Source organism: Hemibagrus wyckioides, linkage group LG09, assembly GCF_019097595.1.
Source record: "Hemibagrus wyckioides isolate EC202008001 linkage group LG09, SWU_Hwy_1.0, whole genome shotgun sequence".
Classification (NCBI taxonomy): domain Eukaryota; kingdom Metazoa; phylum Chordata; class Actinopteri; order Siluriformes; family Bagridae; genus Hemibagrus; species Hemibagrus wyckioides.
Genome location: NC_080718.1, coordinates 19,153,734 through 19,177,575, shown reverse-complemented (window position 1 = coordinate 19,177,575; position 23,842 = coordinate 19,153,734). Strand labels below are relative to the sequence as shown.

The 23,842-nt window shown below is 38.1% G+C and overlaps 2 protein-coding genes across 15 annotated transcripts; both read right to left on the bottom strand.

The window, feature by feature from the left end:
- Positions 1-196: 196 nt before the first annotated feature.
- On the bottom strand, positions 197-15,332 carry LOC131359150 (sorting nexin-14-like). Of its 6 annotated transcripts, none has more exons than XM_058398779.1 (31): positions 15,052-15,332; positions 14,775-14,914; positions 14,311-14,431; positions 12,230-12,303; positions 12,064-12,142; positions 11,939-11,982; positions 11,780-11,867; positions 11,567-11,651; positions 10,574-10,730; positions 10,419-10,494; positions 10,292-10,336; positions 9,537-9,617; positions 9,268-9,382; positions 8,899-9,054; positions 8,633-8,757; positions 8,082-8,140; positions 7,354-7,380; positions 6,726-6,854; positions 5,985-6,117; positions 5,108-5,294; positions 4,898-4,981; positions 4,693-4,793; positions 4,496-4,607; positions 4,374-4,414; positions 4,159-4,278; positions 3,870-3,993; positions 3,520-3,684; positions 3,245-3,340; positions 922-1,013; positions 777-833; positions 197-692 (listed from the first exon to the last, which is right to left on the bottom strand). In XM_058398779.1, exons 2-31 carry the CDS (start codon positions 14,903-14,905, stop codon positions 654-656), a joined length of 2,943 nt encoding a protein of 980 aa, XP_058254762.1. In that variant the 5' UTR covers positions 14,906-14,914; positions 15,052-15,332; the 3' UTR covers positions 197-653. The 6 variants fall into 6 exon arrangements, with proteins under 6 accessions (XP_058254762.1, XP_058254761.1, XP_058254764.1 ...); XM_058398778.1 differs by having other exon boundaries at positions 198-692; positions 14,775-14,957; XM_058398781.1 differs by lacking the exon at positions 6,726-6,854 and having other exon boundaries at positions 198-692; positions 14,775-14,957.
- Positions 15,333-15,581: 249 nt separating this feature from the next.
- syncripl (synaptotagmin binding, cytoplasmic RNA interacting protein, like) lies at positions 15,582-22,724 on the bottom strand. Of its 9 annotated transcripts, none has more exons than XM_058398784.1 (13): positions 22,564-22,724; positions 21,052-21,210; positions 20,284-20,402; positions 19,695-19,802; positions 19,501-19,614; positions 19,139-19,315; positions 18,765-18,900; positions 18,413-18,618; positions 18,164-18,313; positions 17,960-18,081; positions 17,466-17,850; positions 17,316-17,342; positions 15,582-16,994 (listed from the first exon to the last, which is right to left on the bottom strand). In XM_058398784.1, exons 2-13 carry the CDS (start codon positions 21,197-21,199, stop codon positions 16,959-16,961), a joined length of 1,728 nt encoding a protein of 575 aa, XP_058254767.1. In that variant the 5' UTR covers positions 21,200-21,210; positions 22,564-22,724; the 3' UTR covers positions 15,582-16,958. The 9 variants fall into 9 exon arrangements, with proteins under 9 accessions (XP_058254767.1, XP_058254768.1, XP_058254769.1 ...); XM_058398785.1 differs by having other exon boundaries at positions 15,582-16,991; XM_058398786.1 differs by having other exon boundaries at positions 17,466-17,829.
- Between the last annotated feature and the right edge of the window lie 1,118 nt (positions 22,725-23,842).

Genomic DNA, 23,842 nt, shown 5'->3' with positions numbered 1-23,842 from the left:
ATGAACATATGCAAAAGATTTTTTCAAGTGTTATAACACTAATTCAGTTATATGGAAGCAGTGAAAGACAGGAAATAGACATCCAGCTTTGAGGTGTACAGGACTGGTGGAGAACAATGGATAGGGCGAGAGTGGACGTGTGTGTGTGTGTACATTTTGGAAAATTCAGACAGGTGAGTTATATAAAATATTTTATTCTGGTGCATGCAAACACACCCCTGCATCATAAAACTGAGTGTTATGTCAATATGGACAATAGTACTCACTACCTACATGTCTAGTCCATAGTTTTTTATTTACTGACAGTTTGATTAGGCAACATGAAATTTCTTCCTTATTTGGGGTCTAATAAATACACAATTAAGAATGTGTTTAATATTTGTTGTAATGTAGTGCATTGCAACATATCCAGTATTTTAGAAATGTCAGTCATATGTTGTAAATTTTGAAAAAGAAAAAAAAAAGACCATTTATCATTTCCTGTTTTAATGGCCACAGTGTAAATCATCCTTTATGTAATGCATTATAAGGCAGTTCAGTACAACCATTCCATATAGCCTATAGCTTTATACAGTTGTTTCAGAAATTCACTACTGTACATGGTTCTTTTGATTCTTAGGTAGGATGTTGCACACGAAGAGATCTTCTATTTTCTACATCCATGGAGCCATTACAGAAGTTTCTCTCTGTACCTAAATTTCAGCAAAATAGGAATATTACTATTTCTGTTGTGCTTGTACTTTAAATAACATTTACATGCTTTTAATATAACTTACTTTGTTCAATTCAGGGAAAAGCTCCAGAATTACTACATCAAGCAGGATGTATGTCAGCTGCAAGGAGATGTAAAAAAAAAGTCCTGAATTATTATAATTTGTATGGCAGACTTCACAATAGAGGCAAATATGTATTACAACTTACCTGCTTGTTAAGAATTGGCTGCTGAAGTCCATCAAAGAGAAGCTTTATCCCTTCATATTTTGCTTCCTCTCCGATACATTTTCCAAGCAAATCTAACGGCAAAGCACCAATTTCACTTTATGTAATAAAGTTATCAAATACGAGAAATAATGGGGCTTATTCATGCAAACTGGGTAGACGTTTGAGCTTAATTCATTATGCTCTCAAATGAGTGGTAATTTGAGTGCAATTGACAAATCTGCTTCAATGGCAAGCTCCTGGCCTCTACTCCTGTATTTACATATCAGACCCTGATGACACACATGATTTACACTCATATACAAGTCATTTTCCTAATCAAAAGGTTCACGGGTGATTATCTGGGTTATTTTCCATCATTATTATAATCATCATGCTATTTACACTAATTTTAATCATTATTAATATAAAATTTGATGATTTAACTATAAAATTCAGCATTGTATGGTTGTAAAAATACACACAAATTTACAGAGTGACCAGATGTAATTTTGTTGGGAAAGATATACCAAAGATTAAACTAATGATTAATAAATCTGTCAGTGGTGTTTGCATAAATTTTACACTCTTTCACAACCTCATAAAAAGGCACTTCATACTGTATATTCATCAGCATTAAAGGTGCTACTAATTAATAATCAATCATAATAGTGAAGATATTTGGAACAATCAACTATCACAGGGTGTAAATACACTACTCACAAAAAGTTTGGGTGAAATTTATGGAAGATGTAAAAAGTTCACCCTACAGTGATGATATATCATGAAAGTAAGGCATTTAAGTAGAAGCATGCAATGGTGATTTCCTCATCTCAAACAATTTATTGAAACAAAAGCCAACAACAGTGGTGGGTATACCACAACAAAAAATGTCAATGTCTCAATAATTTGTCATGTGCCCTTGACCATCAATTACACCTTGACAGCGATGTCTCATGCTGTTCACGAGTCAACTTATTGTCTGCTGAGGCATGGCATTCCACTCTTCTTGAAGGGCGGCCCTCAGGTCATTGAGGATCTGGGGTGCAGGGTTACGACCCTCTACACTGCGACTCAGCTGATCCCATAGATTTCTATAGGATTCAGGTCTGAAGAAAGTGCAGGCCACTCCATTTGAGGTACCCCAGCCTCCAGCAGTCGTTCCCTAATGATGAGACCTCGATGAGCTGGAGCATTGTCGTCCATGAAGATGAACAATGACTGGATTAATGATGTTATTCAGGTAGTATTGGCTTGTCACTGTACCATTCACAAGATGTAGGGCAGTTCTGTATTGAGTAGACACACCTGCCCAGACTGTAACACCACCACCACCACCACCAAAGGCTCGTCTGGTGACAACAGTGGCTGATGCATAGCGCTCTCCTTGACGTCTCCAACACTGTTGGCGGCCATCATTTCTGCTCAACGTGAGTTGACATTCATCAGAGAACAGCAATGAGGCCCACTGGTCCCTTGTCCAGCGTAAATGCTCCCTGGCCTGATGGTGTGGTCAGGTACCCTTGCAGGTCGTCTACCACGCAGACTATGCTGATATAAACGGTTTCAAATGGTCTGATGTGACACTTGGGTGCCTCTCACCTCCCTTAAATGTGCCTAGAGTTGAGTGGCATTCATCATCCGGTTCCGCAGGGCACTGTTCACAATGAAGCGGTCATCAACGTGGGATGTGGCCAAAGGACGTCCACTTCTATGCCTTTCTATGACTCTTCCAGTCTCTCTGTCACAACCTGCTGATGACACTCTGTGACACTCTAAGCTCAGTGGCCACTTCCCTTTGAGAACATCCTGTTTGAAGCCTCGCAATGGTGAGGTACTGTTGATCAATAGTGTCGTCTTGGTTTCATGATGTCAAAATGTGAACAGCATGATGAAGAGCACTGTTTAAATACCAATTCTAATTGAACCAGAAAATGTATTGGTCGATTCATGGATCAAACACCAGTTGTGAATTTTGCCGTTAAGCACCTTGTTAGAGAACAGCAAGTTATGCAAAAAGTACTGAAACACTGAACAGTTGGACATGTGCATTCAAAACTGTAGAGAAGGTCAAATTAAGTTCACCTGTAAAGGTTATAGTACATTTTAGGTGCATCCTGAAATTTCACCCGAAAGCCGAATATCCTTAACTTTTTGTGAGTAGTGTGTGTATATATATATATATATATATATATATATATATATATATATATATATATATATATATATATATATATATATAACTATAACTATAACTATAACTATATATATATATATATACTATATATTACTGTGATTTTAACATTTTAAAAAGCAGCTTCTTAACCTGGAATGTAGTTCTTCATTTCATTAAATGTTTTCCAGGCTCTTTTTTGCTTGTCTTCTAAAGAGCGTGGTTCACTGTTCTCACAGAATACAGCATCTTTGGAAAAGTACAGAGTGTCAAACAATAATAATATTAAAATATACATTGTAAGTGGCTAGACATTTAAAAAAAATAAAAAAATCAACATCATGTTAAATTAATGACAAAATCGAAAGGTATGAATTTTTGATATTTTATAGCAGATGACAGCACTTTTTGTGTATAGTACTTGTTACCTCTAAGCAGAGTGATAAGGGAAACCACACGATGTTCCTGAAACACCTGGTCTAGTTTGTTCTGTAAGTAGTAGTCAGTGTATGCCTCCAGTGTGTTTTTAAACAGGATGCGCCCACCCATTAAGAGATGATGTAACCAATCAGGTATATGAAATACCACTCGTCCTGCCAAAATTGTGGAACCAAAATTAGCTTAAGTTGTAGTAACATAAAAAGGCTTCTTAATTGTACATGCAATTGTTCAGCATTCTAAATGCTAAATATATAGTGTAATTTGAACTACTATGGACCAATATAATAATGACAAATAAGTAGGGTTCAGGATGTGGGTATTTTATTTACACACTTACCTAGAAACATTAAGTAGTCATAAATTCCTTCTACAGTGATCATCTCCATAAAGTAATTCTGGTTGTGCCTCTTCTCTGTGACCTCAGAGCGATTTGCATTGTTTTTGAATAGTTCATTGAAAAGCTAAAGAATACCAAAGGAGTATTCAAAGTTTAAGATACCACTGAGATTCAGACACTATTCTAACAGACACAAAGCACATATCAAACTACAGTTTGATATCTGATGTAAAGTAACAACTAAAAAATTAACTTTAATTAAAATTAATTTCAAACTGAAAAAGCTTGCCTTTTTGTCGTTTTCCGATGTGGGGCTGAGGATCGTGAGTTCTGGCCGGCTGGGTTTAGGCTTCGGTGACTCGCATGAATTGAAGAAAGCCTGTATAAATGGTTCTAGGTGCTGGCCTTTCTGCAGAAAAGTAAATAAACTAAGTAAGTCCTTGGAATTATTTGAAAGCTGTATCATCTAATAGACTAGTAACATCTAATACAAAAAGAACTAACCTCTTTGATTAGTTTGCTAGGTACAGATTTAATTATCTTCCCTGTAAGATGAAAATATGAATACAATGTTAACAAAGAGTCTATTCATTCTAGTCATAACTACAATTATGCACACTAAGTACCAAGATTGACATCAGGTAACATCTTGTCATGAAACTGTGACTCCACACTGTGAGGGGAGAGGAAGTCAGCCAGCAGTTGGCTATTGCTCAGCTCAGGGTGTTGCAGGAGGTTCTATATAAACACACACGCACATGTCAGTTATTACATACAAGACATGTTGCTCAAACTGAAATAATAATTTCTCCATCATTAATACCTGTAAGTATTCCTGAAATTCCTCACGCTTTGATGTTAGAAATTCATAGTTTTTAGGTCCAATTATCCGCTTGGATGGAAGCTGTGCATCAGGGAATGAGCCTGTTTAACACATATATTTGTAAAATCGTGATTGAGAGATAAATCAACAACTGGAAGTATCAAAATAAATTTCACCTACTGCCTATAAATCAAACTGTACATACCATGAAACTCTGTAAGTTTTGACTCAAGCACGTAAAATTCCACATATCTTCGGTAAACAGACCAATGTTCTGTCTCGTGACCAACTGAAAAGCAAATAAAGTATATATTGTAGGACATATCAGTGTAACACAGAACAACCAGTGTCTCTTTAATTGGATAACAGTTAAACAGTTTTAAATGGTTTGTGACTGAAGCATTGCAGGCTTTACCTGCTCTCCTGTCATTTCTCTCCACATCTATACAATACACAGGAATCCTCTCCTTCTTCACCTCATCATCAAAAAAGTCCACATATGGGATAGTGATGCTCCAGGCTGTCAGGTTACGAGGTGTACTTGGAGTACTGATAGCTTCCACGGGCAAGTCATCCTCCATAACCATGATGGCCTCCTCCACCTAAGATCAAATATTGGGGATAGAGAATAATCATTAGAAACCATTTCAGCATGCATTACATTAAGATTCATACAGTATATGATAGGGATAGCATCAATTACACAAGCCGTAATAAGCAGTAATATTAACTATGCTGTTTTTAATGGTTATATCATATACATCTGGGATAAAATTCACAGCAAAACTAGAATGTAACTATATAACACTATTACAGTATGCACAGGGAAATTAATTTCTAATATGAGGTCCATGTATGATGTTTTAGGATAACACCCCAAATTATTTAACATGCCCAAAATTGTTTTATTTTTTATTTTTACTAGATGTTCAGCATAGTCTACATTTATTTAAGGTCAGCCCGGTGAAAAACATCCTATTTTTAAACTTGTCCACTACATGAGTTAAGGATGAGCTAGAGCTTGACAACAGTAACTCCATTTGGCAAACACTCTGAGCTAACAGAATGAGAAAGAGTGCCAAACCCATTTTGAGATTCAAATGTCAGAGGTGGTGCAGCTAGGAAGCAAAGGCAAATAATCAAACAGTTACTGTAAATTACAAAAAGTAAATTAGGCTGTTTCCATAAGCCAAAAATAGTGCCTGAACACTCCATCACAGTTCCATAGACATACAGTATGGTATACCTAACATATCTTTTCTTAGGCAAAAATTAAAGCAGAGCTCACTAACCAAATCATCCTCTCCCTCTGCTAGTCCATAAGAGGGCAGCATGGCCCCTTCCATGGTGGTACTCTTGAAAACCCCCTTAATCTTATTGCCGATGCGGCTGATGCCAAATGATTCTCCTCGCTTTGATGTGTTCCTAAACAGAATACATATCCACACAATCACAAAAACATACCCGAAGCCCTTGGTAAAGTTGTTTAAGACAGGAACAGCATGTGCAATTGTCATGCATTTCTAAGAGGAAATAACTCAAACTTCAAATAAACACTGCCTCATTTGAGGCAGACAATTTGAGGCAGACAAAAATTAACTAAATTCAAGCAACTTCATTCTGCTCACACCATCCATCAGTTGCAACAGCACTATGAGAGCATATACAATATATGTTTCCACATGTATTTAACACTGACAAGTGCCTGCACATTCACATACACACCCGCACACACACACAGACGCTTATTTGTGTCTTAAACATGAAATGTTAGCATTCGTGTGTAGTGAAGTCCCTCACTTAAACAAAAGTCCCTGTAAAGGATCAGCATGTTATTCCAAAACCAGTTCAGATTTCTGATGGAGAACTATATTACACTGGGTTATATCTACATCTAGATAAATTTACAGTTACAATACAGATACCTTTCAACATACTGAGATTCCCCACACACAAACACATGGGGAAGGGGTTATCAAAAAAAAAAATCCATGCAAACAGGGCTGCAGGACTTGCAATGGATCCTGACTTACTTAAGCGCTACGGTGCGCCAGGCATTAGAGCCAGATGGGTGGGTAAGAATGGATGAAACATTGGGGGAGACAGATGCTGATGAGCTGGATGGAGACTCTAGGTTCATGGTATAGTCCCACTCAGAAAAGCTAAAGCCCATGGATAAAATGGAGGGTCAAAGGATGGACACAGATACACAGTTTAGTCCGTGGTATGAGAGAGACAAACAGAATCTGCTAAGGTGCTCAAGCTAAATGTGTAATTTGTTGCAAAAGAACATGTTCTTAAGAAATTGCATATAGCAGTTAGGTAACAAGCTCCACTGTCTGTCTCCTATATTGTCTCAAGGCATGTAATTACCAGATTCTGTGTGACAGGTCTACAGAGTAGACATCACACAATTTTAATATACATAAGCAATGTAGCTTCTGCATAAAATGGTCTCAATTTAGAAAAAAAAACATCTAAATTAAAGAACTCTGAGTTTTTATATGCGAGTCACACAAATCCACAGCAGTGTTGTAGCTTTCACAAAGACAGCCGATAAAGTAAGCAGTTTTTCCCTGCATTCCAGCATGTATATCACATGCAGCATTATGTGGAGAATGGAGAGCTACAGGTTGAGCATGAAGCCGACAGCATACTCACCGGATGTCATCCAAACTCACGCTATTTCTGAAATAATGGGCAAAGGAATTACAACTGTCCTCTGCAAACGCTAAACCTCATGATAAAAGCACCAAAAAACACATATGGATATAAAGAAAAGAAAGAAAAAAACATTCAGAGTACACATATGCTAAATAAATGAGCAAAACATCTTATAAACCATAAAATACGATGACTGAGTAAAGTGAGTAAATATAATATAAAATGTTCCATTTTATAAAAACAAGTATTTAATAAGCACACAGATTCTGGTGGATGCTAAGAGGCTTCTCTTTGGTAGAAATAAATAGCAAACTCTCCATCATTTCTCTGTGTGTTTTCTATGACAAAGCAATCCTGACTTTTCTACACAAATGAATATTTGTGGCCAAGGCCAAAAGCTGAATTACCATTGCAAAAAATCAATATACATTTTTAAGAATTCAAATCAATATTCCCTTGGCCCTAAAAGTTTTTTTTTTATCTAAACTGTCCATTAAGCAACATGCTGTGGCTAGTGTAGTGTCTATTTTGGCATAGAATTTGATAGATTTGTTAGATTACCACTTTGAGCAAGCAAACACACAATACTCAGGAAGAACATTATGAATTTTTTTTTGCTCGGGTCTATCATTATTCATTTGGTTAAATACCAAATGTTTTCTGTTTCTAACTTTTCTGGCCCTATTTTCAACTACTACCTATTCTACAGATTGGTGACCACCCACCTGCCAAGTCGGGAGCTCCTGGTTGGGGATTCTGCGCCCCTCAACAGCTGTCTAAAATACTGAAATACAATATAAGTGTAAGTTCTCCATTCAGACTTGCTAAGCAAATCAGTAATGTGGAAACTGATTTTATAGGCTATCTATCAAATCTTTCATACTACCTGATATACATTTATACATCTATAGTATAGCACTATACTCTATACTATATTTTTACATTTTTCCTTTTCTACCAGTATAGTTGTAAATTCTGGTTTATGTAACATTCTGTTTTTATTTTATGGGTGATTGTAATAAGCATTTCACTCCATGGTAGTGTGTGTGGCTTTGAATTTGAAATTGGAGTTTATAGAGCAAGGGTGCCCACTACCAGTCACATAGAATGCTGGTTCCCCTAACTGAAAACTGAAAACACTAAACTGTGCTCCATAGCTGGATTAGAGCACCCCTGTTAGGGAGGTAGGCTCAGTGTTAAATGTTACGCTCAGTAGAGTAGTCATGTGTAAGTAATTGATGCCACTAGGGTCTAGTGTGCATAGAAGTGGCATTACCTCATCACTATGGCAGAACATGGGAGTAAAAACATTCTCCAATAAGGAAAGAACATGTTCATAGGCCTCAAACAGACAGCGCATAGTCTGCAGTTTTACAACATCCGAATAGGCACCCTCTGCAACTGTAGGGGGTAGAGAAGCAATAATGCATATGATGAAAACAAGCCTATGTATTGCCATTTATGCACATTTATCTATATTCATTTATCTATATTTATATATGTTACACTCAGTTAAAGAACTGAATGTACAGGATAACTTACTATTTCTGATCTCCTCAACAATGAAAGGGTCAAAACGAATTTTGTCAACGCTTTCATCAAGGCAGTATGTCTCATATATCTTTTTCACCTCCTCGTGTAGCATCAGTTTTTCAGCATCAGAAAGTTCTGGGCGAAGTATTTTATCATTAAACTCTTCTGAAATATGGAGAAAAAATACTGAGATTAAACACATTTTAACTGCTTGAAATAAACATTTGGTTGAAGCAACCAAGTAGTCCTAGTATCGTTGAGGGATTGGCCTCTCAAGCTCACTGCTTAGCTGCCCTAGGGACATCCAGGCCCCAAGACTAAGAGACGGACACAATACACTTCTTTACGTTTTCTGAGGGCTGAGTTTGTAAACCTTACCAACAGTGAGGCAGAACTGCAGCACATGAACTGCTCCTTCTTGCTTAAGGAAGTTCATGAAGCGAAACAGCAGGTCCTGCTGCTCTCGGATCTCCTTAAGTTCTAGCTTTAACACCTGATTTGAAGATTAATACAACAAACACATGCTATTTTTCCACTTCAGAAACTCTGCACATTATACATTATGTATGTGTTCGGATGAATGTTTTGAGTCAATGTAGCGATGAATCAATGCATCAAAGAATCAGGTATGAACAGAAAAGACTTACTGAAGACTTCTTATTGCGTATGTCTGCATACTTCTGCAGGAATGGGACAAGTGCAGAAGCCGGTTCAGTGGCAGCTTCAGGCTACAATAAAATATCCAACAGGAAAAGTGGATTACTAAATACAATTTTTTAATAATGCATCTAATTTTTACTAAACTCTCAAGGATTAAAAGTTTCTTTACTATTTTAATCACTGGGTAGGCATCCTGACACTACTTCTACTCCCTCTATCCTGAGTCTTTAAGCTTCTTCTCCATTTGTTCTGTGATCCATCACCTTCATGTCCTACAAGCCCCTGCTCTCTCTACACAGACTGACTACTATCAATAGTAGTCAGTTATCATTACTGACAATATAAAGATAATGAGTGACTGGTATCCTTACCCCTAGATATTAATTTGCATTTTATACAAAATAGAATGGTTGAGGTCACTCGTAAATTTATTTCATGTTACATCTTCCTATAGATTTCCTTTGTCACTGGGCCTCTGTATTGGAAATTAAAGCATTGGTTTAAAAAAGACTTTTGTTTGAGGTTGTTTTATCTTTGTAAATTAATCTGTGCAACTGTTTTGTAAAACACAGTAAATTTACTTTAAATTATTCTTGTGCATGTGAAATTTGTATTAAATTAAGTTCTTATTATTTGCTATACTGCTTCATTGCTGTATGTCCTTTTTATAACATCTGGTTCAAAAGAAATCTTTCATCATTCAAGACCACTAACAGCAACAGAACAACTAATTAAAACATACCGGAGAGTTGTCAATGAAAATATGTAGCAAGTGGTTCACAGTATCCTAAAAGAGAAAAAGGAAAGAATATTTTTTACAGAAAAAAATGCCCATCTTTTAAACAGGTTTCTTTCCAACTAAAACTCACAGGATCAGCCAAGTAATCCATGGAGGGAAGGAATACAGAGCCAGCAAGAACCTCTCTTATCAGAAGAGTAAGAGATCTGGAAAATACACAGGCATGCAACAGAAGAGGGAAAAGCAGAGAAATGTTGCTAACACGCATAATGACAGCTTCATTACCTGCAGTCAGTAGATTTTGGAGGCAAAATATATGGAAATAGCATCTCAGTGAGCTTGCGTAGGTACAGCAGCTCATCCCTCCTGCTGCGCAAGGCCACATGCAGATCAGGACCATACTCTTCTAAAGCAGCCTGCTGTAGATGCTCTGAGTTCTTAACTAAAGCATAAAGAAAACAGAGATAGAGTTAACTCCAAAGTTTATAGGTGTGCTCTCTAGTTCAGTAGTCAGGTAATTTATCAGAGAATCAGCCATTTTAAGGGCTCTCTCAATGACAAAATCCTTCCATATCATTGCACTGGAACTTTTGCTCACAGAAAATAACAGTTTATATTTTTCCAAAGGCTATCAGCTTGAAAAATTGGCATACAAACTTTTATCTACAGATGTAAGCAGAATGTTATCATTGTTGTACCTCTCTTACTACTTATTACTTTTGTTAGTGATTGTAAATGTATTTGACATTCTCTTTATGGTTTGTTTGAGTCTAACGACTTTTAAGTGTGTAATGATTTGAAAAAAAATCTCTAGCTAGCCCTCAGTCCTACTTGAAGTATCATGAGAGAAATGTGTGATTAAAAAGAAACGTGATTAACAAAGCTTGGGTATTTACAGTGACTGATGAAATGTCACAGGAAATTGAGTTATCAGTGTTTCCAATGTATAGTGAGTCAGAGTCTTTACCAGACCTGAACTCTCACACACAATATACTGATTCACAACCTTGGGAGCTGATTGAGACACACCCAAGTAAAACAGGAAAGTTTCTTAAAACAACATACCTGTTTCATATGTTTAAAAATAGAGCCAGTCACTGCAACGTACTGACTATGTGTTTGCTTATAAATATTTCTGGGTTGATGTGAGTGTAAGTATGGTTTTATAATCACTTAAAGATTGAGCTAGCAGGTTTTTGGCTAAAACATCCTGTTGATGCAATCTTCACTATTGCCCCCTTTTGAAGCCCTAACAAATAAGTGTGCATGATGAAATACCTTTTTGTCTTGCTATGGCAATTATTTCAATGTGTTTCATGGCAACTTTAAGTAGTTTTAGTGTTATGAGAGATGGAATATCAACCTGTCAAGAAAAAAAGAGAATTTCCCATTAGCAATGCAAAAAGCATGCATTTGATAAGAGAATAACTATCAATAGCGAAATCCTACAGTACATAAAGAAAAACTTAAAACGATGAAATTGTACATTACTCTCTGTGTCCTGCGGACCAGCACGGCAGCTACAAAGCGCAAGGTCACTCTGAGATCATCCACAAATGCCTCATCATCTGTAATATCCCTATCAACAAAGATTCATTTTAATTGCCATGTCTTAATATACAAAGACCTGAATAGACGTAATAAACATACCTGTACCATGGGTACACAAAGTTTTCAAGGACAAGCTCAAGAATCTGAGGACAGAAGATTCTCGATTAGCCATTGAAACCTCCAAAGAAAGTCTTAAGAATCTTAAACAGACTTGATTCTCAAACCTCTGAAAGAGACGCGTCCACCTTGGAGTGCACTTTAAGATCTAGCCATGGCCGATAGTTTTCAAGAAGCAATGTTGGTCTATCAGGAAAACAATACAAATTAATCATTCAAGCAATTTATTCTGTTAGGTTTACATGACAATGAAACATTAGCAGTTACATTTACCTGTGTTTTGTGCATTTGATTTTCCCACAGACAGCACAGCTGTGAGCAGAAGGAAACAGCTCTTGGTGCTCTGGCTATTAACACAGAACAAAAGTTGACTGAAATACTGAAAGGTGTCTAGCAAAGTAATGTTGTACAGAAAGGGGAATTATATATTCAGTATTAGACTCCCTTTTCATATGTCTTCAAATTCAGACACATAACGTCTTTTGACTTTGTATTTATAAAAATGAGGAATGTAACAAAATACGTTCATTGTATAGAAAAAATACTGCATCCTAAATGAATATGAATACAAATACAAAGAACAAATGTTATTGGGAGGTTGTTTGTTTTAAATAGACAGCTTGCCAAAAATCAACAGACAAGGTGTGTGCAATGGGATCCCATAAGATGGAACAAAAAATGTTTTTACTTTCTTTTGAAGCTATAAATATCTGAAAATTTTGGAAAGGGACTTGAAACTAGCCTAACCTGTTAAGGAGGTATTTCTTTATCTCCTGGGAAACAAGTTAACAGTGGTGCAAATGTCTGGTTTTCAGTATATCTCTGCAATTATACACTATACCTAGCAACCTGACTCACATAAACAAATTCATTAACATGGATATAAATAGAGGTGCTATTCTTTTCCCTTTTCTTTTCTAATGATTTGCTCCAGTAGCCTGACCTAAACACTGCTTTAATGATCTCCAAACTAAACCCATATTTTTACTATATTTATATACTTACAAAATTAATATGCTTTCATATCTGTTGGAACAGCTGTGTCTTATAGCACAAACAGACCACACATTGTGCACAGGGAAGCATTGATTGTTCTCATTTATTGAAAGAAAATTATCAGCAGACGTTTCTGATATATCTGGAATCTATCTAAAATTGAAGAAAATCTAACCAGATATTATTTGATGGCCACTGTTGCCAATTGTAAACTTGATTTAGGAAAGACTGTAGCTTTGAAACATAGTCACATGTTCTCCAAATTGCTATTTATAACAGCAATGTGTGAATGAAAAGTGACTTCTTTTCAAGCAGCCTGTTGTTTCAGAGTTCCAGCAAATAGTGGAGGGGATAAAATAACTGTTGGTGTGGACCACAAACACTTCTTAAAATGTTCTCATGCAAACTGCACCTGATGCCGTTATGAAAGATGTTGCCATTATTTGCAATCATGGTTTTGGTGAACTGCTCAGGGACATTATTAAACACCTGAATTGCGAAAAGGAAAGGACCAAAACTGAATAATAATAATAATAATAATGCAAAAACAAATTAGTCCCTAGCATACACTATATTGACAAAAGTTTTGGGACACCCCTCTAAATCACTGAGCTCAGGTCTTGTTTTTCAGGGGTTGGGCTTGGCCCCTTAGGTCCAGTGAAAGGAACTCTTAATGCTGCGGGACAGGCCAAAACTGTGACGTCTGTCTTTACATGCACATGAATTTAATATGGAGTTGCCCCCCCCCCCTTTACAGCTATAACAGCTTCAACTATTCTGGGAAGGCTTTCTGCAAGGTTTAGGAGTGTGTTTATGGGAATTTTTGACCATTTCTCTAGCTAGCACATTTGTGAGGTCAGGCACTGATGTTGGAAAATTCATCCCAAAGGTGTTCTATCGGGTTGAGGTCAGGACTCCACACAAAACTCACTCATCCATGTCTTTATGGACCTTGCTTTGTATGCTGGTGCACAGTCATGTTGGAACAGGAAGGGGTCATCCCCAAACTGTTCCCACAAAATTGGGAGCATGAAATTGTCCAAAATGTCTTGGTATGCTGAAGCATTCAGAGTTCCTTTCACTGGAAAACAACACCTCAATTCACTGATTTAAAGGGGTGTCCTAAAATTTTCGGCAATATAGTGTAGCTGCTGCAGTGTTGTACCTAGAAAGTACAGCTTTGCCTTTTATTATTATTATTATATGATTATTAATACCTTTTTTTTCTTTTTCAAATTTGTAAATACAAAGTCATAATACGATATGTGTAAATTTTAAGTGGGTTTTTTTAAACCGTACATTAAATAAAAATTGAATACTAGTGAATAATGGATAAATTACTTTTAAAAACAGTATACCTTTTTCCTAGGTTTAATTGTCATAAGGATGTTGGGAAGAAGTGTTTCAGGCCCCAAGGAGCAATAAAAGGTAACCACTCCCGCTAAGAATGACCAAAAAATGACAATAATGTGAAGATATCTGAAACACAAACAGGACACGTGTCAGTGCTGTGCGCCATATACTGCATATGGGTAGCATATTGTACTTTTCCATGCACCTTTTGTGTGCATATTTTACCTGAAAATAAGGATGTGGTGTGCCTTTAATTATAGTGTAAAGCATTCAATGTACATAAGCGGTCCTTAAGGACCATGGGACACGCCTTCCATTATTCTTATGCATACTATATTTTTCCAGATAGAAAAATACATCTCAAGATGTACTTCTTCATAATAAAATTCAAGCAACATTTAGTTTATTTCTGGGTGTTAGGATAGCACTGATTTGAATGGCGTATAACACATTTATTAAGAGCTATTACCTATTCAGTACGACAGTAGACAGAAGCAGGAGTACGAGCAGAAAGCAGAAGACGGGATACTGGCGGCCCAGCTCTCTGCACAGCTCCAGCCTCCGCCTCACCTTCCACACATACACTCCGAGTAGCGACATTTCTCAGAGCTGTACGGGCGAAAATCAAGGTAAAAGAGCCTTGCGTTCCTTTCTGGAGTTGGTCCCAATGGTAAAAAGAAAATAACAAAAAATGATGACAGCTGCAGCTGTGCTCACCAACCTAAAACCACCATCATTGTACTTACCATAAAAAGGCAATTCTAACACTACATAACAGCATTAGCTAATTGTTTGTTTTGACAGACGGACAGCGCCGCTACATCACTTTCCACTACACAAGCCCTCGGAAATAACGAGCGTGTGAAGCGCATTCGCAGGTTTATGACGCGTTACTCATCACCGTGCATCGCTTCTTCCTTCATATCAATTGTTCGACTTGCTTTCGCCTGAAATGCGCTTCATAACGGTTCCACACGTTGTTCAGTTGGGGTTTGGCCCCCAACTTGCGTCATATCCGGGCAGAGGCGCGCCTGTGAACACGTGTTCTTCCACTGGAGCAGTTTGGCACTGAAGCACATGGTGTGACTCCTTCGTTTCAAGGAATGGCGACGTGAATTCGGAAACCATATGAAATGCTTCATTGTTTCTGAATTACACTGCAACTGAAACATCGTGACTATCCAGAATTAAATACAAAACTATCACATTTCTAAAAAAAAAAAAAGAAAGATATTAACATCTAAGGCTATTGCAGTAAACAATTTTAGGCCACAGATAGAAATCCAAAACTTTATTACAAAAATAAGTTACACTCACCTCATTTTACAGTATAAAACAATTTATTTGCGGGAATGCAAAAACGTTGTTGGCCACCAACAATAGTTTAAAACTGCTAACATGTCAAAAGGTTGATACAGTTTCATCAAGAGGGAGTTAACTGTGTACAAAACCGGTTGAATGGTTCAGTCAACTGTTTGCTATATAATGGAATATAAACCAAAGCTGCAGCATCCCTTTTTCCACTGAATGATCCCATCCCTTCCCATCGAACACAGGTCAGATACGCAAATTGAACAAGAGAGCCTAGATTTTCTTCCGTCTGGTCCTGGGTGGAAATGCGATCATTCATTCAAAATGGTGAATGATTCAATAAAACAAAAGGCAAGATGATACATGATCTAAAGAGGACTGTCGTTTTCTAAAAACATATTTCAACTGTTAGAAAAAGGGACACTGCAGGGCTTACCAAAAGCAGTTGACACCTTTATGATGTTCAAGACTTTACAAAAGTAACATTTTATTCCAAAACTATCATACAATCATACAACCAGTAACTACATAGTCTGAAGAAGCAAGGAAGCTAATTCAGTTCAAAATACGATAAAAGCAGGGCTTGTTCAGGCTCATCATATGAGATTATTTTGCATGCCCAGTTTGACTGTTTGCAGTGTCAGAGCAGCAGCAAAATGATTATATTACATTAAGTACATCTTTTGAGCAGCTGCTCTAATGCATATTTCATAGAAAACAAGCCCTGCTTTCATCAATATAAGTTTCCCTATTTACAGTACAGGCAGGGTAGTTCAATCCTCTGTACTGAGGTAGTTAACCAACCCTTTAAAGACAAGTTCTGAAAAGAACCACTTTCCTGGAATGCCTGACTTATCCATGCAAGGTGGTTACACCAAAAACCTGCAGATGTCATGTCCTTTTCATCCAAATAATTAATTTAGATAAACATGGATATTCCGACAATAAAATTGCAATTAGCACAAAAATATACATTATCATCAAGCTCCACTGAGCCACTTCAAACTCAGAGACTTTAAAAGTGCAAAAACAAACAAAAAAATATCAATGTTTAGTATTCTTTAGGAAGTCTGAACCATAATTTTTTTCAAACTGGCATACTTTGTAATATTTGGAGCATGTTTCAGGGGGAGTAGGATATGACAATTTAAATGCATGATTTATATGACTACTACAAGTCCAAAGGTACAAGCGAACAGAATTTCCACTGGTTTTCAAGGGTGGCAGTATGGGAGATCTGCTTCTGTAAGGCTGTAACATCATTGGGGCATTGCTTCAACCTTACCATCATCTTCACTGGCAGCTTATGGTGTAACCCCAAGTAGCAAGTCAGTCTTCACTGTCACTGGTCAGGACCAGCCTCGACCCCCTTTCCCTGCTAAGAAAAATAAAACGGATTTAACTAGAAATGTCAAGCAAAAGTGACCAACAAAAAAAGAAAGAAAAAAAAAAGGCATGTGAGACAAATCTATAAAAGCAATGCATGTGTGAGGCAGTTTTGCAATCAAGTATCTTTTATATGCTGGTGAAAGTTTTCAAACCAACTTGTGCAAAAATATTTAGAAATAAAGTACTAAAACACTGCAACAAAAAAAAAGAAAAGAAAAGAAAATTGCCTTTGCAAAAACACCTAAAACAATATTGTTGCTTAGCTCTGCATACTCATAGCAGTTTTACAGAAATAGAGAAGCATGCAAACCTTTGGTCCATTTCTTCCACAAGGTGCCTTTTATGTGTTAGCAATTTGAAAGAAAAAAAATAATATACAATAAAAGATCAGTATTAATGAATGGCAATAGGTTATTGAAAGGCCTTGCTTGTCCTGACTCTCTCACTCATGCTCACGTACCACACGGCCTCTTTGTTGAGCTCCCCCTCTGGAGCCACGTGCCCCTCTGCTGGATCCTGGGCCTCCACGCTGGGAGAAACCACCTCTTCCTCGAGTTGCAGTAGCACCTCGGCCCCGGGACAGAGTGGATCCACGGGCTCCTCGACCCCCTCGTCCTCTACCTTGAACTTGAAAGTCTTCATAGCCGTAGTACGGATCTTCATAGCCACCTCGATAATTGTGATAGTCATAGCCATAGTATTCATAATAGTCATCATAGCCGTAGTAGTCGTGGGGATAAGAGAAGCCTCCCCTGTTTCCTCGTCCTCTTCCTCTTGTGGGAGGCGGCATATGTGGTGGGCCATAATAATAATAATCATCATACCTGGAGGAGGCCCAGAAATGCCTTGTTGAAAACACAAGTAATGGAATTTAAGCAACACACACACAATATAGATTACCAACTAAGCACTATACAATATTACTTACATTGCAATACAGCTTAATAAACTTACATTTGAGTTTTAGCTGCTTGCCTCTGTGCCTTCCTCTCTTTCCTCTTCTGATCGGGTGGTTTTGCAAAGACTATTTCAATTTGTTCTCCTTCCAAATCTTTCTCATTCATTTCAGTTAAAGCCTGTTAAAAATATGCATTTAAACAAATCAGCTATTTTCCACAAACACTACAAGTGTGATAATTAAAGAAAACTAAGAAATACCTTAACAGCACCATCTCTGTCCTCAAAGTGAATAAAGGCATAATCCTTAAGCTTCTTCACTCTCTCGAGCTTGCCAAACTGGCTGAATGTCTTTTCTAAGAGCTCTTCTGATACAGTGCTTGCGAGGTTTCTTACAAACAACACCTTAACCTAAAAGGGACAGGACAAAAATGTATTTTTCCCCCACCATAAGAAATTCCACAAAAAGAGTAAGAAAAGTTGCCTTTAGCACATATTCTGCTCATTTACCTTTGCCATAACCTCTGGGTCAGGGTCTTCAATGGGATCAGCCCATTCCACAGTTACCACATTTCCCCACACCTTCACCTTGCCACTCATCAACCTGCGCCGTGCTTGTGCTGCCGTTTTGTGATCCTCATACTCCAAAAAGCAGAAGCCTCTATTTTTCTTCTTGTCATCTGGCTGATGATATAAAATTACATCGTTCAGCCCCTCTGAAAGGAAAAAAAGGGGATTAAATATGGATCCAGGTTTCATTCACATTCTACATATACTGAATGCTCAATATGGACAACTAACCCTTGGGCAACAGACAGAACCTTAAGCTAGAAGGTTAACAGCTTTGCATTTTTTTACCGACCTGTGACTTTAGAGAATTCCTCCACTATCTGCTCCTTGGTTTTGCTCTTGGGGATGGATCCAACAAACAGTCTATTATTGGCCACAGAGATACAAACACCAATGTGTTTGCCAGGGCGGATCTCGCTGTTGTTACACTGAAAAAGATATAGACTGTCAGTTTTTTGGATGGGTAAAAATATCTGATGGGTAACCGATAGCATCCTTGATGTGTTTCACAGCAAGGAATACAAACTCAGCCTTCAGAAAGTGAGTCAACTGGGTTTTGGAAATGTACTTTATAATCTATACTGCTTTGTACGCTTAACTTTGGATCAAGTTTCGTTGGACGATAATATTGGCTAATACTGGTATCAGGGACGCTGATTCCCTTACCTGTTTAACAGCCTCCTGAGCAGCCTCTTTAGTGCAAAAAGTGACAAAGGCATAGCCTCTGTTCAGGCCACTAAGGGGATCCATCATCAGACGCAGGTCCCATATGGGCCCAGCTTTTTCAAACAGGGGGACCAGCTCATCTTCAAAGAGATCTCGTGGAATTTTTCCTACAAATATCTAAGGAAAAGAATGAACACTATTTATGCAAGTATAAAACTTATTTACTTTTTTTTATTATTAGTAATTCAGTAAAAAAATTTCCTCAATTTGAATGAATCTGTAGCAGTTACATCTTAAAATTATTTGACAATGAATTTCTCTCCAGAACCTTACAAGACTTGTCTGGATGTAACTGAACTTACCTCTGTCCCGACTGTGGGTTGTGCACCTGAGTGGGTTGACTCAGGAGGAGGGCCGCCATATTTCCTCTGACCTGTTGTTACATCAAGCGTGTAACCGGTCCTCTCAAGCAAAGCCTGGAAAATTAGAAAGATGAACATGCATGTCTGCCATACAAAAAGGGATTTAAAAAATTATCAAGTAAAACAAAACTTACTTTGATTTTTGCCTCATCTGGTCCTTTATTAGAATCTGACACTTTGGTCCCCTGCTTCTCCCTTTGCCTGTATGTCTTCATAACTCCACAGAGAAAGGCACTTTTGTTCTATGGACAAAGTAAAAAGAGGAAGAAAATCTATAGTGGCGTATGCACATTCTGAATAATTTCCGGCTACTTTTCTGTTAAAACAAAACCCAACACTTTGACCATGTGTGTAAGTAAAGTGTTAACCAGAACACAAACTGGCCTAGCTCCATAGTGGCTGACTGACCTAGCTTCATAAACTATAACAAGCACCCCTGCTACTACGGTTTTTCCAGGGCTGATTGCAGTCATTCTGCACAGCAGACAAATATAAAGCTTTGTGCTTTTTATCTCTGACTCTAATCAACAAATCACTCCATAATTCAGCAACCCTTTACCTAGGCTTTGCATCCCTCACTATATGTTCTGATAAAATAAACAATGAAATATTTAACTTGAAACAGATTTCTTTCGCTCATTTTGAAAACCACATAAGTGTGAAACAGGCAGACAGTATTACTTTTAATAACATTAATGTCTGGGCTTTTCAATACCAACCTACCTGAACATGTGAGAGGTCACTGTCTTTAAATTGGAGGAGGACTTGCAGAGCACCTTCTTCGTTAAATTCCTTTAGAGCTTCAATTGCCCGATCATCAAGATCACTGTGAGAAACCAGACCTGAGCAAGAGACGCAAACAAAAGAATAATGCAATAAAGATTAACTGTTGGGTCTTTTTTTTTAGTTCACTCCGCACTGTGCTATTCAAATATTGCTGGTGTCACAGCACAAATATACAGGACTATCACAACAGATGTCATGGTGTAATTTGAAACCGCCATCCAGAAACCCTCTGCATATCAAGCTTGCTCACAGTGATTTATGAGGACCCGTCACCTGTCTTAACCACTGCCAGCTGCTCCATTGTTCCTGCATATGTCCATCTGGCAACACACTTGCCCTGACACTGTATGAGGAGACCTCCTCAGGACTGCTTAATACTCAGCTTTAAGGGTCTACACATGAAATTTTCTGAAACTGCCACCCAGGATACTCTGTTTCCTTCAAACTGCTAAGGGAGGCACAGAGAAAAATAAAAAAAAATAATAATAATAAAAAAAAATCACTGGCCAATTTTATTTTAGGCAAAAAAATGTATTTATTTATTTTTATTATTAAGCACCTTATGACTGCAGTACCCATTTTGGAAGGAAACCACAAAAAGTTGCTTTGGTTTTCCAATTCCCACATTATTATCTAAAAAGCACATGCAGCTGGATTGAAACCTGAAAATGGGTGCGAATATGCTGAAAGTTCAAGGGGCCTTACCTGCTATGTAAATTTCATCTAGTTTGACAGCAACTTTTCTAGGTAACCCAGCGTCTAATAATGTCTGGAAGTGTTCTGAATGGGTAACTGCAGCCGAAGTCTCCATTGGTTCTTCAGTACCGTTTCCATTTATATGCTCTGTGGCCATGTCTCCGTTATCTGCGCAGATGCAATGAGCCAAATTAATTCAAACTGGGCAGAGGTCAAGGAACCTGTTGCCTGACCCTGTGTTTATGTTCTCTTATGTCCTCTACACAAAGTGCACAGCACTAATAGAGGGACAATATAACTGGGCCCCAATTTTACTGCTTAAACACATCAACAGGCACATCAACCCTAAAACCACTTTTAATGGACACTTTCCACACCCACTTTTGAGTTTTGCGAAATATTAATTTGCGAAGTGGTCACTTCTCAATTAACAGAAACCGCATGCAAATGTATGTACACAAACATATCTAACTCGATCTAAACTTGAACTCCCAGCCTAGGTGTGCTTTTCCACGTGTTCTTTCGGAAGCTAATTTGCGCTCATCTAAGGCTACCTAGCAAGCATGTGACCAAGCAGATCACAATTTGGCAAATCCACTACTTAGGTCAAACATGAGCTCGCCAGTTTATATACAAATCCGCTGAAGACTTGACATCTCAACGCCCAGTAATAGTGAGCATTTGCAGCCGTGTCGTTTCGGTTAACATTTGCCTTAATAACAATAGATCAGTGGATTTAACTTAATATCGCTTATCTGACATACAGGAAAAGTTACCTGGGGACTACTCGTGGTCTGAATGAAGATCGCTTTGTTTCATTGTACCCGATGAGTTTATGCAGCTTCAAATGAGGCGGTCAAACTGCAATGTGGCGCGCTAATGACGGGAGCAGATTTAGCTAACCAGTAAGCTACCGCGCTAGCTAGCTACCCCATTTAGGCCAGGACACAAGAGCAACGTGGACACCTACAACTCCCTATAGCTACCATGCGTTATTTGACAGCTAGCGTGAAGCACGCTGTCAAACGACTCGTATCTCAACTGACACAGACCTGGTTTATAATCAGCAACCACAATAACGTGCATTGTTCACAGCGATTAAGAGAAACTCTTTGATAACTTTGCCTGCTTGTTGTTAGCCAGCTTGCTATGAGGCTAAGTGAATAGCTAGCTAGCTGGATAACTTGGCCGGGAAATAACGTCTATCCTTTTTGTTTATGTTAACGATCACTTTCAAAGCATAAATATTTCTCCCAAGGTCAACAAAACGAGTCACGTGTAACTAGAAGAATTATACAAAATGGTTAAACGTCGAACCGAGGCCTGTTAGAGTTAAGCTAGCTATATTAGCCAGATGTAAGTCAACGTGCCAACGTGCCGCCACACATGGGAGTCCATTTTCAAAAAGCCGGTCTGAGACGTCCCGACCAGTTTCTAGCTACTTTTGTTTGAAAACAAAAGAACATCAGATCACATTTTATGCCATACATTTCTCTGCCAAGCTTAAGACGTTTGTCGTACCTGTAGATTAATAATTGTTGGGTGTGGATGACTCCGGAGGGAAAACGGGAGAAAATGAAAAAAGTGACCAAAACCCCTGCCGTTGGTCCGGCGCCGCTCTTGCACTTAGCTAGGACGATGCAAAATGGCGGCTAGCATCACGCCGCGAGATTTTTTCTAAAGCACGGGGTTTCTCACGCACCCATTCAGGGGATCGCTCATGGCGCGTTTGTAAGGCCACTGGTGCCCATATACGCTAAATAAGCATTCTGTAGGAAAACAAAACCCTAACCAGCAGAGAGCAGCATTGTGTCTCAGGATTTGAGGATCAAGCTTTTTACAGATTGGCTCATGATGTTCCTAGGCACTGCACAGTTTAATTTTCTCCTTGTTCTCACACAAAGGTTATGAGCTATCAGCTCCGGTCTGCCCATACATTCCTGCTACATGCTGTTTTCTTTACTCTAAACAAGCCTGGTCAACTGTTTCATTATTTAATGATTATTTAACATGTAATAATGATAATAATAATGTAATAATTGATTGGATGGTGTTTTGAAAGGGGAAAACCTTTGGCGGGCAAAAATCAGTAGAGAAATAAATCCTAATTGTCTAGTACATAGTCGTAATTATGAAACATGAATACTATATTGCCAAAAGTTTTGGGACACCCCTCCAAATCATTGAATTCGGGGGTTGGTCTTATCCTCTTAGTTCTAGTGAAAGGAACTCTTAATGCTAGCCAAGCCTTCTTGTCCAATATCAGTGCCTGACCTCACAAATGTGCTTCTAAAGGAATGGTCAAAATTTCCCATAAACACACTCCTAAACCTTGTGGAAAGCCTTCCCAGAAAACTTGAATCTGTTTTAGCTGCACAGGGTGGGCTAACTACATATTAAATTCATGTGAATGTGAAGACAGACGTTCCAGTTTTGACCTGACCTGCAGTCTCCGCTCTAATTCGCCCCAAAGGTGTTCTGTCGGGTTGAGGTGCAGGCCAGTCAAGTTCCTCCACACCAAACTCGCTCATCCATGTCTTTATGGACCTTGCTTTGTGCACTGGTCTGCAGTCATGTTGTAACAGGAAGGGGTCATCCCCAAACTGTTCCCACAAAGTTGGTAGCATGAAATTGTCCAAAATGTCTTGGTATGCTGAAGCATTAAGAGATCCTTTCACTGGAACTAATGGCCAAGCCCAACCCCTGAAAAACACCACCTGAATTCAATGATTTGGAGGGGTGTCCCAAAACTATTGGCAATATAGTGTATAATGTTTAATTTCTGTAATTAAAAGGAAAA

What these genes read in the sequence shown, in the direction of transcription:
- LOC131359150 (XM_058398779.1), bottom strand. Translation starts at nt 14,905, where the DNA reads ATGTCGCTACTCGGAGTGTATGTGTGGAAGGTGAGGCGGAGGCTGGAG. An exon ending in TGGATTACTTGGCTGATCCT is followed by an intron (nt 10,337 to 10,418) that starts GTGAGTTTTAGT and finishes TTTCTCTTTTAG; the next exon opens with GATACTGTGAACCACTTGCT. An exon ending in GTTACCTGATGTCAATCTTG is followed by an intron (nt 4,415 to 4,495) that starts GTACTTAGTGTG and finishes TTCATCTTACAG; the next exon opens with GGAAGATAATTAAATCTGTA.
- syncripl (XM_058398784.1), bottom strand. Translation starts at nt 21,199, where the DNA reads ATGGCCACAGAGCATATAAATGGAAACGGTACTGAAGAACCAATGGAG. An exon ending in AACCCACAGTCGGGACAGAG is followed by an intron (nt 19,316 to 19,500) that starts GTAAGTTCAGTT and finishes TCTTTTCCTTAG; the next exon opens with ATATTTGTAGGAAAAATTCC. An exon ending in ACCCAGAGGTTATGGCAAAG is followed by an intron (nt 18,314 to 18,412) that starts GTAAATGAGCAG and finishes TGTCCCTTTTAG; the next exon opens with GTTAAGGTGTTGTTTGTAAG.